The sequence below is a fragment of the Pelobates fuscus genome, chromosome 4, assembly GCF_036172605.1.
Source record: "Pelobates fuscus isolate aPelFus1 chromosome 4, aPelFus1.pri, whole genome shotgun sequence".
NCBI lineage: Eukaryota > Metazoa > Chordata > Amphibia > Anura > Pelobatidae > Pelobates > Pelobates fuscus.
In genome coordinates, this window is record NC_086320.1 from 236,529,146 (window position 1) to 236,549,281 (window position 20,136).

Consider the following 20,136-nt stretch of genomic DNA (forward strand, 5'->3'; position numbering starts at 1 on the left):
CACGTAGAATGAAATAATATATATTTATATCAAAATATATATATCTATATATATATATACACACACACACACACACACACACACACACCTATACATAATTAAAAATATTTTAAAAAATAATATATATATACATATATATATATTAATTCTACACATATATTTATGTAATATTTTTACATAATTAGGTATCTTAATTACAATTAGCCTGCCTGACAACCCATGCCAAAAGTAAAGGGAATTTAATTTGCCAGCACTATATTTAACACTATAACTTTCCAAGACACCATAACACCTGTACATGGGGGGTACTGTTCTACTCGGGAGACTTCGCTGAACACAAATATTAGTGTTTCAAAACCGTAAAATGTATTACAATGATGATATCGCCAGTAAAAGTTTTTTGCATTTTTCACGCACAAACAGCACACGGATGAAATTATTGCTGCGATACTTTTTACTGTTTTGACACACAAATATTTGTGTTCAGCAAAGTCTCCCCTGGCGAACCACTCCCACCATTCTGAGCACAGGGGTAAGTCATTTCTTGCTAATTTCACTCACATTTTCTGTATATAAATGCACTGTTAATCGTTTATTAATGTATGCCTGATCCTGATGTAAGTTCCAGTGGGAACTGAAACGTTGATCTTTTAAAATGGAATTTCAATAAACTGTAAGTTTTAACTTTATCAAGTCCGTGAGTGCTGATCACTATCTACACACATATATATATACATATATATATATATATATATATATATATATATATATATATACATATATATATATATATACATATATACACACACACATACATACATACATACATACACACACACGTTCATAATGTTACATGCAGCTGCGGTTTTATTTTATCGGCATATAAGTAATTCAGAATCCTTTATAAATGATAAAACTGACATGTTCACCAGACAGAAACGGTCTATATTCTAAAGAAGGAATTCTGTAAAATATTAATCTGCTGAAACGCACATGAAGAAGCTGTAATTACAAAATTAGAAATATCAATTAAAAGAAAACTTCCACGGTCCCTGCAAGCAGCTAGGAAGTGGGTTTAAAGGAGGTACTCGGTCGGAGTAAAGGAGCTCAGTCGCACAGGGCTTTCATTTTACATTAAATATTTGTGTACGGGATAATGAATGGGGCGTATAATTAATAAACGTAAATTTGAAAAAAGCAAGAGTTGGTTGAGGTGTGACGAAACTGACGAGAGGTTAGGCCTGTAAAAAAGAGGGCAAAAATAAAGGTTTGGGAAAGAAATTGTTAATTTTCAAGTTCTGCAAGGCATTTTAACTGTAAATGTTGCATAGTTACATAGCTGAAGAGAGACATGCGTCCAAGTTCAGCCTCACATTTGTTTTTGCTGTTGATCCAAAAGAAGGCAAAAAAAAAAACAAGTTTGAAGTGCTTCCAATTTTGCAACAAACAAATAAAAATTACTTCTTGTCCCCAGAAGGCAGTCATAAGTCGGTGGGATCAAGAAGCTATTACCCCACTAATTAAAAATTAGAATCAATGAATATTATGTTTTTGCAAGTATTTATCCAATTACTTTTTAACTCCTTAAGGACGGAGGCAACTGTACACATTCTGATCAAAACCTGGAATTCGACTATAGGGTCCCTCTTCAACCCGTCGTTCCTGTAAGTTTTCTTGTAATTGTCCTATTAATAGTTAAATCCCCTCTCATAAAGTTGTAAAGCGCTAAGGAATATGTTGGCGGTATATATATATATGGCAATAATAATAATTAATAATAATAATAATTATAATTATTATTATTATTATAATTATAATTATAATTATAATTATTATTATTATTATTATTATTATTATTATTGTCTTAGGGATGCACCAAAATGAAAATTCTGGACCGAAACCGATACATAAAATTCAGGATGCCCTTGGCCGAAAACTACTTTTTCCCCTAAATGAATTAAAAAAAAAGTTTTTTCCTATAATTTTATCATAAGATTTTTTTAAATTCATTAATCTAATATGAAAAACTTCCCTTCTCTTTTAGTGGTTCCCCCCGCTTAAATGACCACTATAGCTTAATGAAGTGGTCTGGGTGCCTGGTCCAGCTACGTTTAAACCTTTTTGCTATAAATATAGCAGTTTCAGAGAAACTGCTATGTTTATATTAGGGTTAATCCAGCCTCTAGTGGCTGTCTCATTGACAGCCGCTAGAGGCACTTGCGTGCTTCTCACTGTGAAAATCACAGTGAGAAGACGCCAGCGTCCTTAGGAAAGCATTATAAATGCTTTCCTATGAGACTGGCTGAATGCACGCGCGGCTCTTGCATGCGCATTCAGCCGAGGAGGAGGAGAGGAGGTCATAATACGGTTAACTTTTACTGCAATAAAATACACATACTTGTATTAAGTCAAGTACTACACTCCCTCCCATGTACAGGTTTTTTGGTGTTTTGGGAAGTTACAGGGTAGAATATAGAACATTTTATTTTTCAGTTTATACATATTGGTTATTTTGCCTTTGAAACCGCAAGGTAGCCCAAGAATGAGAATTACCCACATGATGGTATATACCATTTGCAAAAGTAATGGGCCACCTCTGCTACAACCGATGATAGCTCAACAATACTTTATCTAAATTCTGGAAATATTCAGGCGGCCTGGGATGCTGCTTCCCTAACAGCACTTTTTCTCATCCCTCTCCCTCCTGTCTCCTCACCTACAACCACTAGTCTTAGCTCTTCCAATCTCTCTTTCTCCTTGTGGCTTTTCCTCTCTTTCCATATTCACATATTTTAAGAAAAAAAATTGTCTCCCCACATCAATAAGTAACCCAAATATAGAAAGTGTAGATTCACCTCCTAGCGGACAGAACACACTCTTAGTGGGTAATAGTGAACAACACGCAAAACAATTACCCTTGTACTAAATGTATAGTAGATAAGGACTCCTCCGGGTCCTCAATAGATATGGGAAAAAATGAATCTACAATACAATAATAACAGACATAGCATAATACTGTTGATATATAGGAAAGAGTGGAAGTATAAATGGTAGTTCACACTCACAAACCAAATTTGATTGTAGGCATATCTTATCAAACGATGCAAATCTCAAAGTGGTGGACCATCATAGGATACATAGAAGGAAATAAAAGCAAAATAGTGCAGAGTATCTTGGTAAAAAATTACACTTTAATAATAAGGCACACTTACAGTGTTGAAGTGGCAAACAGGCATGTAAAATCTACCGGTCTCAGGATCAGGTGATGATTTTCAGGATCCAATTTCCCGGCCAGAAATAATAAAAGTAAAAATAATAAAACAGCCTAGTCTAAACAATAAAAACTCTAACACTATTAATCAGCCCTACGCGTTTCGTCCAAACGTCCTTGGACTTCCTCAGGGGCAAAAACGTCCTTCTGTGTGTAGGTATAATCTTCCTTGTGGTGCTGGTGACCCTTTTAAATCCGTCCGGTTTGGCGCGCTCGGAATGCCCTCCAATCATCCGTTCGCTTCCGGGTTCGTCCGTCCGTAGTACTTCCGGGTGCGAACCAATGACGTAAGACGCATATCCGGAAGCGAACGGATGATTGGAGGGCATTCCGAGCGCGCCAAACCGGACGGATTTAAAAGGGTCACCAGCACCACAAGGAAGATTATACCTACACACAGAAGGACGTTTTTGCCCCTGAGGAAGTCCAAGGACGTTTGGACGAAACGCGTAGGGCTGATTAATAGTGTTAGAGTTTTTATTGTTTAGACTAGGCTGTTTTATTATTTTTACTTTTATTATTTCTGGCCGGGAAATTGGATCCTGAAAATCATCACCTGATCCTGAGACCGGTAGATTTTACATGCCTGTTTGCCACTTCAACACTGTAAGTGTGCCTTATTATTAAAGTGTAATTTTTTACCAAGATACTCTGCACTATTTTGCTTTTATTTCCTTCTATGTATCCTATGATGGTCCACCACTTTGAGATTTGCATCGTTTGATAAGATATGCCTACAATCAAATTTGGTTTGTGAGTGTGAACTACCATTTATACTTCCACTCTTTCCTATATATCAACAGTATTATGCTATGTCTGTTATTATTGTATTGTAGATTCATTTTTTCCCACATCAATAAGTGTCTATTAGCCAAGCTTACTTACACTAGATATGAAAATGGTTTAACTTATGATGTGATGTTGCAAATATCTGCCAATTTGCAAATGGCACACTTAATTTACTGATGTGTTTTACTGTATCAGCACATGTTACGGCACAAGTTCAATAAAAATAAATTTTAAAAAAGTGTATATATTGAAAGAAAGAAAAAATAAATAACAGGGGGGAGTGGCAAAGCTAAGGTGAATAAAAAAAATAAAAAAACAAAAAACAGAAGAACAAATGAAACTAAAAGCAAAAACTGCAAAGTGACAGCTCTGCTTTAAGGCGCAAAGAGTTCATGGGCACTGTTCAACTTTAAATAAATCTTTTCAGCAAATTTTGAAAGGAAAGGGTTTTTTTTTGTTTTGTTTTGTTTTTTTAAATGGTGTATAAAAACAAAATTTGTAAAACCCTTTCTGACCTTTAGTATGACAGGTCCTTCAGACGTTTGAAAATTGACAGTCCCCATGAACTTCACTCCATGAACAGAAGACTATAGAGACTGTCACATTTCAAACAGTCTGACCCAACGTGCGTGTGTGTATATACACATAAATACACACATACACACAGCTGAAGGATCCTGTCATACACTAACGGTAGGGATAAGGTTCTCATATACTTTACTTCATGTATATATTTAAAAAAAAAACAAAAAACATTATTAGTATTATTTCATTTATTTATTTTTTTAAATATATATACATGAAGTAAAGTATATGAGAACCTTATCCCTACCGTTAGTGTATGACAGGATCCTTCAGCTGTGTGTGTATATATATGGTATATACTGGTTGCTAAGTGACAGTTGTGCATCAAGCACCAATGGTAGAACTTCTACAGCAAAATTACTACAAAGTGTTGTCGTACTTAGGATAGTGGTTTTGGTACTTGGCAAAATTAACACATGCAGTTATTAAGTTTACAAATTGAATTCCCCGCTCAACTGATTAGTGCCAATGAGCTGCAGGAACATTATAGGTATGAACTCTATGTATAATGGGCACCTCAGAAAAATAGTTTCAAGCAACCCAACCCTGAAACTAGCCTCTGGGCATGTCAGTCACATGCTCATTTACCAAGGAACTGGTGCAAGAGAAGTAGGTGTAACTAAAACTTCAAATCAAAGTTTGTGTTTTATTAAAATATAAAAGACATTAAACAAATTCTGTGGCCAACAAATTGTATGTGCATCAAAAGTATAACTAAGCAACAGTTACATTTATATTTACTTTAGGTTTGCTTAGCATGATTAAAGGACCTGAAGTGTAAAAGCAGCACTGTGATGCCGAACTTACCTTTCTTTAATATATTTCTCTTCTCTCCCTCTCTCAGGATCTGTTCTTCATTTCTTCCTGTCTGCTCTAGTTTTCTTTAAAACATAAGACAAAGTACTTTGTCTTATCGAGGTTTCCTACGCTTGACCAGCTTTGACTAGTGGAGGAGCAAAGTCTGCTTTGTTTCCGGTGATCAAAGCAATTTTCACCTTTGATCCGTGATCTCAAAATGCTTCCTGTCAGTTTTTCCAAAAGTCCTGTCACTTAGACAGAACGCAGGTGAAATGTACTATACTAAGTAAAGATTACCTCGTATTAGTAAATTCTGCCCCTACTCGCTAGACCGCGAGTAGGGGCATGTCTAGTAAACAGTGAGCAGCCCCTAGTGTCCCCCCTCCCGAGCCCCCACCTATGCCGCGCGAGTGGGGGCTATTAAACTGAACGGGGGACCATTGCCTTCCCCCACCCCTAAGCAGCAGGTGGGGGCCCTAAATAACAATAAGGAGGGGGACCTATCGTCGTCGTCCCCAGCCTCCACCCATGAGCGGTGGTTGGGGGCCCTAAATGAAAATGTGGGAAAATGACGGGAGACACCTATTGTCCTTCCCCCGGCCCTCACCCCTGAGCTACGGGTGGGGGCATTAAATAACAAGGGGGGGGGGGGCTAAATGAAAATGTAAGGGAGGTGAGGGGGACCTATTGCCCCTGGGCAGCAGATGGGAGCCTAAATGAAAATGTTAACACCCCCCCAGGTGACATGGGGTCCCCAAGCCCCTAGTCAACCCCCCACCCAAAAAAATATATAATATTTATTAATATTATAATTAATAAAACCCCTATTTACACCCTACAAATAGTGAGGGGGGACAAGAGAACTAAATAACTGTGTAAAAAAAAAAAGTAAAAAAAAATATTACCATTTGATGTCTTGTTTTTTTTTGTAAAATCTTTTTGCTACCCAAAAACGGCCAAATTAAAGTCCATAATACCCATCGCACTTTGAAAATAAAATAAAAGACCAGAGGGCAAAAAAAAAAAAAAAATAATCCAACTTCACCCATGGAGGGAACGGCGCAGAATAAGCTCCGCACGGTGGGGAAAGCCCTCCCACACCCTGCAATTAGGCTCAGAGCTCTCTGATTGGTTGGTTTAAGTTTCTAAATTTACCTGTCGCAGCACTCCGACTGGTTGGCTTGAAGTCCAACCAGAGTGTGCTGTGTCATTTTACACATTGTGTGAAAGTTCTTTGGAATTTTCCCATGCTGTGTAATTTAACTCATAACTCTCCGATTGGTTGTTTGATAGCAACCAATCAGAGCGTTGTTATGAGTCAAATTGGGGGGTGTTAACACTTTCATTTAGGGCCCCCACCTGCCGCTCATGGGTGGGAGCTGGGGGGGGACAATTTTCATTTAAGGACCCCACCAACCGCTCAGGGGTGGGGGCCAGACAATAGGTTCCCCCATCACATTTTTCATTTAGGGTCCCCACCAACCGCTCAGGAGTGGGGGGAGGAGGACAATAGTAGGGTTTACTAATACCAAGCAATCTTAACTAATTAGTAAAGTTGGCCGAAAGACCAATTTAGGTCTTTCAGCCATTTGGTAGATAGCTCCCTGATACAGTGGGAACACGGGCGTAATCTACTAAACGGCTGCAAGATGCAGCCGAGGAACAAATAGGAGCGGAGTTTCATTCATTAGAATGAAATTTCAATACGAACAAAGTCCAGAATTGCTCTCATTCTGTTATGACAATAACAGTCGTTTCGCCAGCATTCTAAGTGACAGGACGTTTGGGAATACTGACAGGAAGCATCGCGAGATCACGGATTAAAGGTGAGAATTGTGGGAAAATTGCTGTGATCACCGGAAATGAAGTACACCTTGCTCCTCCACTGGTCAGGCGTAGGAAACCTCCATAAGACAAAGCACCTCGAGGAGGACCCGCCCCCAACCATGGCATACTAAATCAACGCGCTACCTGCAAAGATGCTCCCGTTGTGCTGAACGCTCCTGGAGGAAGTCTCGTACACAATCAGACTTTCTCCATTATAGATTCATATTGTGTTCATACAGTGCAGCCCTTGCCCTTGCCAAACAGTCCTATTTTTCCGCTCTCATTAGTTCATGTTCCCACACCTTTAATTCTCTTCTTCGCCCTGCTGTGGCCACCCCCAAAACTAACCTTACTGCTGATAACTTTGCATGTTACTTCACTGACAAGATTGAACAGCTAAGGAAAGAATTCTCCCCTCCTTGCCTTTCTGTTTCTCAATCACACATAGATCATGCCTTTCCTACCCTTCAGACATTCTCCCTAGCTACTGACCAAGAGGTGGCTGCTCTTCTTTGCTCCTCTCGCCCCACCACTTGCCCGCTCGATCCTGTCCCATCTCACCTTATTAGATCTCTCTCCACTTGTCTCGTGCCCTCTCTAACACACATCTTCAACTGCTCGCTCTCTTCTGGCATCGTCCCTGCTGACCTTAAACATGCCACTGTAGTACCTATACTAAAAAAACCATCCCTCGACCCATCCACCCCCTCTAACTACCGTCCCATATCCCTGCTCCCTTTTTCCTCAAAGCTTCTGGAAAGACTTGTCTTTACCCGTGTGTCTCATTTCCTCAATTCCAACTCTCTCCTTGACCCCCTTCAATCTGGCTTCCGCCCTCTCCACTCTACAGAGACTGCCCTTATCAAAGTTACTAACGACCTAATCGCAGCTAAATCCAAAGGCCACTACTCCATACTAATTCTTCTTGACCTCTCAGCGGCCTTTGACACCGTTGATCATGCTCTCCTTCTTCAAACTCTTCAATCGCTTGGTCTCTGTGACTCTGTCCTCTCATGGTTTTCCTCTTATCTCTCCCAACGCTCATTCAGTGTCTCCTTTTCTAATGATACCTCCTCCCCTTGCCCTGTCTCAGTTGGAGTTCCCCAAGGCTCCGTCCTTGGTCCCCTTCTATTTTCTCTTTATACTGCCTCTCTTGGCAAACTTATTACCTCTTTTGGATTTCACTACCACCTGTACGCTGATGACACCCAGCTATATCTCTCCTCCCCGGACCTCTCCCCTGCCGTCCTGCAACGTGTCACTGCATGCCTTTCTTCCATCTCTGACTGGATGTCCTCCCGCTTTCTGAAACTCCATCTCTCAAAAACTGAGCTCCTTGTCTTTCCTCCTCCTAATACTGATCCTCCTCTTTCGCTCTCCCTCCAAGTTTGTGGTACCAACATCAGTCCATCCTTGCAAGCGCGCTGTCTTGGCGTCATACTTGACTCTGGTCTCACCTTTGAGCCTCACATCCAGCATGTTGCCAAATCCTGTAGATTCCATCTTAAAAACATAGCCCGCATCCGCCCCTTTCTTGCACCAGATACTACCAAGGAGCTTGTCCATGCTCTAGTAATTTCCCGCATGGATTATTGTAACCCTCTCCTGATTGGTCTTCCCAATAGCCATACTGCACCCTTACAGTCCGTAATGAATGCTGCTGCTAGATTGATTTTCCTCTATAGTCGTTTCTCTCACACCTCACCCCTCTGCCAGTCCTTACATTGGCTTCCTGTATGCTATAGGAGTCAATTCAAGGTACTAACTCACACCTATAAAGCACTGAACAACTCTAGCCCCTCTTATATCTCCTCACAGATCCATAGGTATGTCCCTTCTCGGTCTCTCCGTTCTGCCCGTGACCACCTCCTGTCCGTTGTCCGCACTCGTACGGCCAACTCGCGCTTGCAGGACTTCTCACGGGCGGCTCCCTTCCTATGGAATAGCCTGCCTACCGCCATCAGACTCTCCCCTAGTCTTGCATCTTTTAAGAAGTGCCTTAAAACCCATCTCTTTAGGAAAGCTTATGGCCTCCAAGACTAACCCTTACCTCACATACCTGTCTCTTGCCCTCTCCTAAAGGGCAGCCCACCTTATTTGATTGTAAATTCCTGTCCTAATGTGTTTTACACCCCACCTCCTATAGAATGTAAGCTCGTTTGAGCAGGGTCCTCTTCAACCTATTGTTCCTGTAAGTTTATTTGTAATTGTCCTATTTATAGTTAAATTCCCCCTCTCATAATATTGTAAAGCGCTACGGAATCTGTTGGCGCTATATAAATGGCAATAATAAATAATAGACACTACTTATGTTTTAAAGAAAACTAGAGCAGACATGAATAAATGAATAACAGATCCTGAGAGGGAGAGAAGAGGAATCGATTAAAGAAAAGGCAAGTTCGGCATGACAGTGCCACTATAAAAATTTTGGTGCATGGTCAACAAATGCATATTTTGCCAATGTCAAGGGACATGCCACTGCTCAAAATAAATAAAGGGACATTACAGACACACTTCATATCAGTGACCCTGTGACTCTTAACCCTGCAAAGTAAAACAAAAAGTGCTTCCTGCTATCTCACAGAGTTTAGTTCCGTGAAACAACACTGAGGACATCCAGCGTCTTGAAGAGAAGACTTTCATTGCGGGGATCTCGACGCTGGAATCAGATAAGTGGAAAAAAGGGGTAAACTATTTATTTGCAGGGGGGAGCGGGGAGGCACATAGTCAGAGGGACGCTATAGTGTTAGGAATACAGTTTTGCACGCCCAACACTTTAGTGTTTCTATAAATCAAAATCACTGTTTAGTAGATATACCCAAAATTAATGTATGCATGCATTTAATTGTGCATTTTTAAAGGGACACTGTAGGCAACCAAACCACTTCAGCTCATTGAAGTGGTCTAGGTGCAGTGTTCCATCACCCTTTTAATCCTGAGCATGTAATTATTGCAGTTTTTAATAAACTGCAATAATTACCTGCTAGGGTTAATTCTTCCCCTAGTGGCGGTCTATCAGACAACCACTAGAATTACTTCTGGGTATTTAGGCGACTTTTGGTCATGCTACGCATGAGGACTTTTAGCGTCACCAGAATCCCCATAGGAAAGCATTGAATAATGCTTCCTATGGGGAATTTCTAATGAAAACACAGCTATTGCTGCACATGCACTTTAGGTCTCCCCCGCTGGCTGACATCGGCAGGAGAGGAGTATAAGCGGACCCGAGCCAGCACCATGGGACATCGGTGCAGGAGCTAGGTAAGTGTCAGAATGAGTTTATGGCCCTTACTGCACCGCGGGGGAACCTTTACACTTGGGGAAGCTATAGTTCCAGGAAAACAAGTTTCTGTGGCTGCTCGATTTTAAAGACTTCCCAATGCAGCTCAATGAGAAGTCTTTGTAAGGTGCTCTACTACCTCTTGAAATTATCTCCCCATAGCTAAAAAAAAAAAAAAAAAAAAAAAAAAAAAAAAACAGGAAGTAACAGTGCAGGTTGCCTGCTTGAAAGTCAAAGGGGTGTAACAAGGTTAATTTAGAAAAGTGCCAATTTCTATTGAAACCTGCTTTTACACACCAAGCATTTCAGCAAACAAAAGTTCTTTAGTGGTCCACGGTGTTCCTTTAAAAAAACCTATTATTTATTTCTAGATGTTCTTTACATTTTGTTTTTTAGATAAAAAAAAGGTTCTCTTCATATATGCCATGTGAGAGTAAACTAGAAAACTTGTGTCCAAGAGGTTATCCAAATCAACATAACCACTACAGCCAGGAGCTTATAAAAAATAAACAAAACATACTGATCTGGTGTCTGTAGCCTTTACAAGCCTCCAAAACATAAAACATTTCTGAATATAATAATAATAATAATAATATAAAAAAACAAAAAAATAAATAAATTACAGAGCTCATGAAATGACTGTGAAAAATGGCATAACATTAACCACCGTATATACTGGAGTATAAGTCGAGTTTTTCAGCACATTTTTTGTGCTGAAAAACCCCCACTCGACTTATACTCGAGTCATTGTCTGTATTATGGCAACTTACATTGCCATAATACAGACAAAGACCACCGGGCTCATTACAAGCCCGGCGGTCCTGTTGGGGGCTGGCAGGAAGCGTTTACTTATCTTTCCTGCAGCTCTCTTCTCCTGCGTTCCGGTCAGCTCCCCTGTAAGTCTCGCAAGAACCGCGGGGTCAGAGCGTTGCCACTGGTTACCGTGGCAACGCTCCGCGCGGCACTCACACAGCAAGACTTACAGGGGAGCTGACCGGAACGCAGGAGATAGGAGCTGACAGGAGCTGCAGGAAAGGTAAGTAAACGCTTCCTGCCAGCCCCCCTCCTACACAGCCCATCCACTGGACCACCAGGGAATGAGAGACCCCCTCCCTGGCCATGTATCAAGCAGGGAGGAGGGGGACAAAAATAATTAAATAAAAAAAAATAATAATACTAAAATAAAAAAAATTAAAGGAACACTATAGTCACCTAAATTACTTTAGCTAAATAAAGCAGTTTTAGTCTATAGATCATTACCCTGCAATTTCACTGCTCAATTCACTGTCATTTAGGAGTTAAATCACTTTATTTCTGTCTATGCAGCCCTAGCCACACCTCCCCTGGCTAGGATTGACAGAGCCTGCATGAAATAAAAACTGGTTTCACTTTCAAACAGATGTAATTTACCTTAAACAATTGTATCTCAATTTCTAAATTGAACTTTAATCACATACAGGAGGCTCTTGCAGGGTCTAGCAAGATATTAACATAGCAGGGGATAAGAAAATCTTAATTAAACAGAACTTGCAATAAAGAAAGCCTAAATAGGGCTCTCTTTACAGGAAGTGTTTATGGAAGGCTGTGCAAGTCACATGCAGGGAGGTGTGACTAGGGTTCATAAACAAAGGGATTTAACTCCTAAATGGCAGAGGATTGACCAGCGAGGCTGCAGGGGCATGTTCTATACACCAAAACTGCTTCATTAAGCTAAAGTTGTTCAGGTGACCATAGTGTCCCTTTAAGATATTAAAATAAAAAAAAAAATGTAAAATGCCCTCCCCCCACCAGGTTCACACACTACACACTCATACAAACACACTCTGCATTATATATATATATATATATACACACACACACACACACACTCTGCATTATATATATACACACACACACACTCTGCATTATATACACACAGAGTGTGCGTATACAGTGCAGAGTGTGTGTTTGTATGAGAGTGTGTGTTTATATAATTATAAAAAAAATCACAGAATTTCATAACCCCAAGTTTTATCCTCGACTTATCCACGAGGCATAGCATATTTCACAATTGTTGGTCACAAAACTGCACTCGACTTATACATGAGATCGACTTATACACGAGTATATACGGTATTTCAGCACCAGAGAAATGGTGATCAGAAACTAAACTAGTTGTGTCCTTGCAGATAATTGTATTACCTATTTCAATCGCAAAGCTACATAGCTGAAAAGAGACCTGCGTCCATCAAGTTCAGCCTTCTTCACATATGTTTTTGCTGTTGATCCAAAAGAAGGCAAAAAACCTAGTCTGTAGCTTTCCAATTTTGCAACAAACTAGGAAAAAATTCCTTCTTGACCCCAAAATAGCAGTCAGATGTCTTCTTGGATCAAGCAGCTATTACCCCACTAATAAGAAAGTATATCCCTGTATGTAATGTTTTTGCAAGTATTTATCCAATTTCAGTTTAAACATATGTATGGATGTTTAAACTGAAGTCATTGTGTGTTGCAGAGTGTTGCACTCTACAGTAGCAAAGTCAGCGTTCCCTGCACCTTACAGAAACTGCATGCGCCCCACCAGTTATAATGGCCTTCCGATCTCCTCTACTTCCTCACTAATATAAAAAATTTAAGAATTGGGATGACACAACATGAAGATCATGGGTGTGTAGAGCTCGGTTGAAGTAGGTTCGCAACTTCCTTTCCTCCTTTCCTCCCTCTTACCACCCTAGCAGTAGAAATGTATACTCCTGGATGGAGCTTCCGAGTAGGCCATCCAAAGGGACCCACGGCTGCTCCCTTGCAGGACATTATTGTGGTGCACCGTTCCATGGCTGACAAAAGGGTCGCGGCCCCAGCTAAGCAGCTATTGGACTTTGAAAATTCAAACCTGTCATTCTTTGAGGATCTTAGTAGGGACACACTCACAAGGAGGGCGATCCTTCAACCTGTCACACAATGCCTGCAAGCCACAGGAAACCTGTTTCACGGTTCCTTGTTCTTTCTTTGACAGCAACTAGTTTGCTCTTATTTGATGCATTTATGCTTTTTTGTTTTGCCTTCATAAAAACATCCCCCAAAAAAGTCAACCTCCCAACCAGGACACAGCTGTTTGTTTTTTTCAAAAACAGTAGAACTGCTCATCACAGAAAAAAAAAGTGTTTGAAAAGAAAAAAAAAAAAAAGGCTGTAAACCCTGCTGGACAGGATATATATATTACAAAAAAAAAAAAAAAAGACCCCATAGAGCAGAATGAGAAACACGTCTCTTCATAGCTGCAGGCAAACCTACGAACCAGTATGCAGAAAGCTTTGGTGGTATCTTTCATTTTTAAAGAGTTAAACTTATGCTTTTTGTAATGATCATAGTGGTCAAAGTCAGGGTGTGCAGAGTTTTATGTTCAAACACTGCACATCCAGTGATATTTCAAATTGGGCAAGTTGTAATCCCAGCACACGTGACTTAAATAACCAAAAACTTTGTGCATAAATTACATCTGGCATCAACGTGCACTGCACACTTGGGACAGACGCAACTGCTTCTCACTTGGAGGCAGAGGCTACAAGTGAGAAGGTCATCTCCCCTCCCCAACCCACTCAGAAGGAAGCCCTCCCTCTGGAAAAAATAAAAACGGAGAAGAGAAAAAAAAAAGTTTCACAAATTTGCTCACAGTTCCAGCACAAGAAAAAAAAAATCTTAAAAAATAGATTTTAGATTTAATTTTGGAATTGCCTCATAGCAAATCTATTTTTGAAGTGCAACCATCTGTGACATCATACTGACTACTGTCAAACTATGTTGCAGCGTCAGTGGCTTCATGGCATATGGCTCAGCAGAAAATAAAATTCTGTTTAATATTAAAAACGCTGAGTCTAACAGGTGCAAAAGAGGACCTGACAGACATCTTTACCAATACAATGACTATCACCCAATCCACCTTGATTAAACAAAACTGTCACATTATACCATTATATCAGCCAAGTATGGTCTTATTGGTTTTCTAGGGTGGTGGGGATGAGGTTACATAACTTCACACCCGGCGGTCCTTAAGCCACTATGGGAGCCCACCTTTGTTAAAGGACCACTATAGGCACCCAGACCACTTCAGCTCAATGAAGTGGTCTGGGTGCCAGGTCCCTCTAGTTTTAACCCTTGCAGCTGAAAACATAGCAGCTTCAGAGAAACTGCTATGTTTACACTGAGGGTTAAGCCAGCCTCTAGTGGCTGTCTCACTGACAGCCACTAGAGGCCGCTTCCGCGATTCTCACTGTGAAAATCACAGTGAGAAGACTCTGACGTCCATAGGAGTAATGCTTTCCTATGGGTGGTTTGAATGCGTGCGCATTCGGCGCTGACGTCGGCAGGAGGAGGAGAGTTCCCCAGTGCCGAGGGAGCCCGGCAGAAGGGGGGGGGGGGATTTAAGGACTACATAGTGTCAGGAAATCAAGACCACTATAGTGGTCCTTTTAGCCTACCTGCTGCATAAACGTGACACTCCATCCAGACCCTTGGGCAACTCTTTTAAAATCTTGAGTATAAGGAATATAGCTTTATTGCACAGCCATAAACTTATTTATCAAGTATGTATAACACTGGGATTGTACCGGACTAAAGCCTGCAAGACAGACCTGCTTTCTCAAGCCCATATTGATGGTAGGATTTGGTATTGATAAAAATGTCAAAATGTACAGCATTTATCAATGAGACTGAAAGTCACTGCAAACTGTTACGATATACCCCCAAAATTCTTGCATGTATTCATTGGGAATACATCTACTAAACAATTACTTTTTGCCCATTAGGGCAGTTGAGTGTTCCTTTAAGAACTCTATGTCCATCATTACTAACCACGGTTGGACAGGTTCCCATTGATAAGACAAAAGGGTAGTTTCTGCTTTACTAATGTGGCTGTGAAGATCAGGGAAAAGACAAGTCTTTGCAAACCAATCCATAATGGGTAGACAGAACACAAATGTTCAAAGCTCAAAAATCATTAAAAGCACACCGTGAGACATGACACTTTTTCATAGTCTGTCAATCTTACATACATGTCCCAAACTGTCTGAGATTAACACTCTAGCATCATAAATAGAGGAGCATTGAGCACATGAAGCCTCACTTCCTTTGTGCTGGAGCACAAAGCGAGTGAGGAAGAGCACTTTTTCAGTTATCAGACAGCCAAGAGCAAGTATGTCAAACTCAAAGGCTAACTCGGGCAAAATAAACAAGGCTTAATTTTATGTGGATCACGCAAAAAAAAAAAAGTTCGACCTACTACACAAACTAAAATTGCTTGTATCATTCTCATGCAAACAATATGTAAACCTGGGTACATATATACAATTCACTCAAAAGCTTCACTTTAAGTTACTTACTATCTCAGTAGTAATGCCACTGTCTGGAGTGTCCGCTCCGCTCGCTCCCTATTCCCTCTGCAATGTCTAAGCAGAGTAAGGTGTGGCTGCACACGCCACTCGCTTCTAGCCATACAAGTCTCTCTCCCCCACATCTCCCCCTCCCTTTCATATGTCTCCACCCCTTACATGTGTCTCTCCCCCTCCTAACAATCCCATTCATATCTCCCTACCCCCATTCCATTCCTATCTCCCTCACGCATGTCTTCCTTCCTACCCCTTCCATTCATACCTCCCTCCTCTTGCTCTAGCAGGCAGCTGTTTATCTCACAGAGCTGGCGCCCAATGTGATGGTAGCGCTGGCTCTGCTCTATTGATAGATGGCACCCTCCCAGCTGTTTCTCACCTGACATAGCAGGTGAGGGGGGGGCCTCTCACTCTCCGACAGCGTGGTGTCAGATTGAGCACCGGGTAGTCACGTGACAGCCGGCGCTCCTACGTAGAGCAGAAGAGGGAGGCGCTCCCCCTCTCAAATGTTGGACTATACAAAGAAGACAGAAAACACATAATTAGGACTTCTTTCAAATGAATACTTTAAGCACCATAACCATTACAACCTGCTGTAGTGATAAAGGTGACAGGAATGACATGTGGGCCCCCCAGTGTAATATCTTATACAGTATGACAACTTGCCTGGTTCCTGCCAGGTACCTACAGCTTCATCACCTGCTTCAACAGGAGAATCTGTTTAGGTCTACTGAGCCAAGCATGCAAGATTAGATGCTGGGCAGGTGCCCAGATGACCTTGGTAAGTTGTCAAACTGTTGTAAAACTGCTTGACAAATTATATTGGGACCAGGGCACTCATGGCACCATAATTATTACGGTGGACACCAGTGCTTACGGTGCATTGAATGCACCTTTAAAAAGGTAGCTCCAAAACAACTTCATCCTAAAAAAGGGGTTTTAGAGTATGGATCATGCCCCTTCAGTCTCACCGCTTAAGTCTTAACAATTTAGGAATTAAATCACTTTGCTTATGCAACCCTAGTTACATTTCCCACACAACCTCCCTACATACTTCCTTTAAAAAAATAAAAATAAAATAAAAGCCAAAATGTTTTAGCTTTCATTAATGCACAGTGTGTTTCTGAATTATTTCCTGCTGTTAATTGCTTGACTGAACCTAACAGGACCTCTTGTGTGAGATTAACCCATCAAGGACAGAGTCAAGTTCTGAACCAAAGCAAAAACTGCAATTTGACCTATAGGTCTGTACAACCATAATTTACCTCTTTAAAATTAAAGGAACACTATAGAGAAAGGAACACAAACATGTATTCCTGACACTATAGTGCCAAAATTACCATGAATCAATGCATCTCTATGAGAAACGCTCATTGTCTCCATGCAGATGGTGGAGACATTGAATGGCAGTGCTGCACATTGTGCAGCACTCCTGAAGGAAGCTAATGGCTGCAATGTAAACATTGCATTTTCTCTGAAAAGACAAGGTTTACTGCAAAAGGCCTGAAGAAAATTATTATATTCAGTCTGGTGACAGTGTCCTTTTAAATGCACCCATACAGGTATAATTTTGTTCAGGAGAATTATAGATGAAACAAAGTAATATTAAAGGGACACTATAGTCACCTGAACAACTACAGCTTAATGTAGTTGTTCAGGTATAATCTATAGCTCCCTGCAGGCAATCTAATGTAAACACTGTATTTTCAGAGAAACAAATGTGCTGTAAAAATTAACTTTTTTCATAATTGGTGAGTCACAGACAGGGCTGCATAAACAAAGTGATTTTTAAACTACTAACTGCATGAAGTTTAGCGGTGAGATAGCAGTGGTATAAACTATACATCAAAACTGCTTTATAAAACTAAAGTTGCTTTGGTACTTTGTGTATCCGCTAAAAAAATAATTAGAATTCTCTGATAAATACTGCCAACTGGGTCTCTTTCTCTCAGGTCTACTCTACTGGCATATCAGTCAGGGAGATGGAGTACAGATAATCAACATGTAATTGTAGCTGCTGCCATTTATTCTAAGGAACACAAAAGGTAAATTAAATATTTATATAATAAATAAAATTTACAAAAAAAAAAAAATGAAAATATATCTTGACCTTGTGATTTATGTTGGATCCTAAATTATTACAAGGCATTAATTTCCTACAATACACAAGAGTATGTCACTATGTTGACATATGAGTCACACATCCTCACTGCTACAAAAAGAACAGGTCACGTGACGTCATGACATTAATGACGTCACCCTACGTAGAACACTGAAACTAATGGATATCACGGCATGTAACAGCTCGGACAGAGATTGCACAATGACAGGGGGCATACTAGACCAGGAAGCACGGAGCAGCCCGTGGCTATAGGCCGCACTCTGGCCGGGAAGCTCTGCGGGCGCTGTGAGCGGGGGGACATCGCGTACCTCATGACGGTCTCCAGCGAGCCCTCGTGCTTGTCCAGGGGTCTCCCCACGGCGCTCTTGCGCAGCTTGTTCAGCTCGTCGGCCGCCCGGCAGTAATCCGTCCTATCGTCCCCGGCCGGGTACACGCTCTGGATGAACTTGGTGAGCGGCTTGGCCAGGTCCACCTCGGACGTCTTCTTAAGCGGCACCGAGATAAAGGTAGCCATGGCTGCAGTGGAGCGGCTTCGGACACGATACGAACTTCAGGGGCCTCGAGGTGCAGTGTTGCCGCCCGGCCGTGTGAGCTTCCCAGACTGCGAGAAGACTTCCTGGTGCTGCGGCGATCACGGGACCTGTGACGATCCAAGGAGCCGCCTACCGAGCTGCTCGGATAGCGTGTGCTGTCATGGAATCCGAGAGTCAGGTGCCGGTGACGTCGGACTGGGTTGAGGTGAAATGGATTAGTCAGTGGGAAGGGCCTGGCGGTGCTCTGTCAGGCTGATACAGGAACTCTTGGTTGGGTCATGGGGCTCTCGCTATCAGGGCCCTACTAGTTGAGATATGTGTAAGAGCTAGATTTATTAAAGTGCCATGATCATAGAAGTGGTGTAACGTTATAAAAGGATAGCAGTGAGATAAATTATATCTGCTTATCCCATTAGTTTGCATGGTGGTTGCACTAGATTTCACAGCATATTGATTAAAGGACCACTCTAGGCACCCAGACCACTTCAGCTTAATGAAGTGGTCTGGGTGCCAGGTCCAGCTAGGGTTAACCCATTTTTTTTATAAACATAGCAGTTTCAGAGAAACTGCTATGTTTATAAATGGGTTAAGCCTTCCCTCAAAGCCTCTAGCGGCTGTCTCATTGACAGCCGCTAGAGGCGCTTGCGTGATTCTCACTGTGAAAATCACAGTGAGAGCACGCAAGCGTCCATAGGAAAGCATTGATAATGCTTTCCTATGCGACCGGCTGAATGCGCGCGCAGCTCTTGCCGCGCGTGCGCATTCAGCCGACGGGATGGATCGGAGACAGCGAGCTCCCCGCCCAGCGCTGGAAAAAGGTAAGTTTTACCCCTTTTCCCCTTTCCAGAGCCGGGCGGGAGGGGGACCCTGAGGGTGGGGGCACCCTCAGGGCACTATAGTGCCAGGAAAACGAGTGTTTTCCTGGCACTATAGTGGTCCTTTAATATACTGTGACGTTTGAGACAGAATGGCAGCCCAGGAATGAAAATTACCCCCATAATGGCATACCATTTGCAAAGGGGTACAGGGTATTCAAAATGGGACATGTCCAGTCCTTTTTAGTAGGCACAAAATTATCGTTCATATTTTTTATTTTGCATTTTCACGTACAAACTACACTTTCACTGATGAGATCATCTTCATTACACATTTTAGTGCTTGAAAGCACTCATATTTACATGCAATGATGTCTCACAAGTACAACAGTATCGCCCATAAATAGGTTTTATGGGGTTTTGGAAATTTACAGGGTTAAAGGGACACTAAAGGCACCCAGACAACTTAAGCTCATTGAAGTGGTCTGGTTCTAGTGGCCCTATTGCACTTAGTGCTGCAATGTTAAACATTGCCTTTCCAGAGAAACTGCAATGATTAAATTTTATTAAGACAAGGAGGCTCCTATTATGCTGCACTCTTTCTTTATTTACCTCAGCAGCAAAGAAAAATAACATTAACCCCTTAAAACCGCAGCCAAATGTACAAGTTGTGAACCAAAAAAAAACGTAAACAAACCACAGATTTTGACTATATGTCTGTTCAACAATAATTTACCTCTTTCATATTAAATG

The 20,136-nt window shown here is 41.3% G+C and overlaps 1 protein-coding gene across 2 annotated transcripts in view; it reads right to left on the reverse strand.

Annotated features, from left to right (window-relative positions):
* Positions 1 to 18,682, reverse strand: part of PDCD6IP (programmed cell death 6 interacting protein) — a 92,346-nt gene extending 73,664 nt beyond the window's left edge. The window contains exon 1 of one of the 2 annotated variants that reach the window (XM_063451962.1): positions 18,344 to 18,682. In XM_063451962.1, coding sequence (XP_063308032.1) covers positions 18,344 to 18,549 — 206 coding nt within the window. In that variant the 5' untranslated portion in view covers positions 18,550 to 18,682. The remainder of the gene's footprint in view (positions 1 to 18,343) is intronic. The other variant, XM_063451963.1, reaches the window with a different exon arrangement.
* Between the last annotated feature and the right edge of the window lie 1,454 nt (positions 18,683 to 20,136).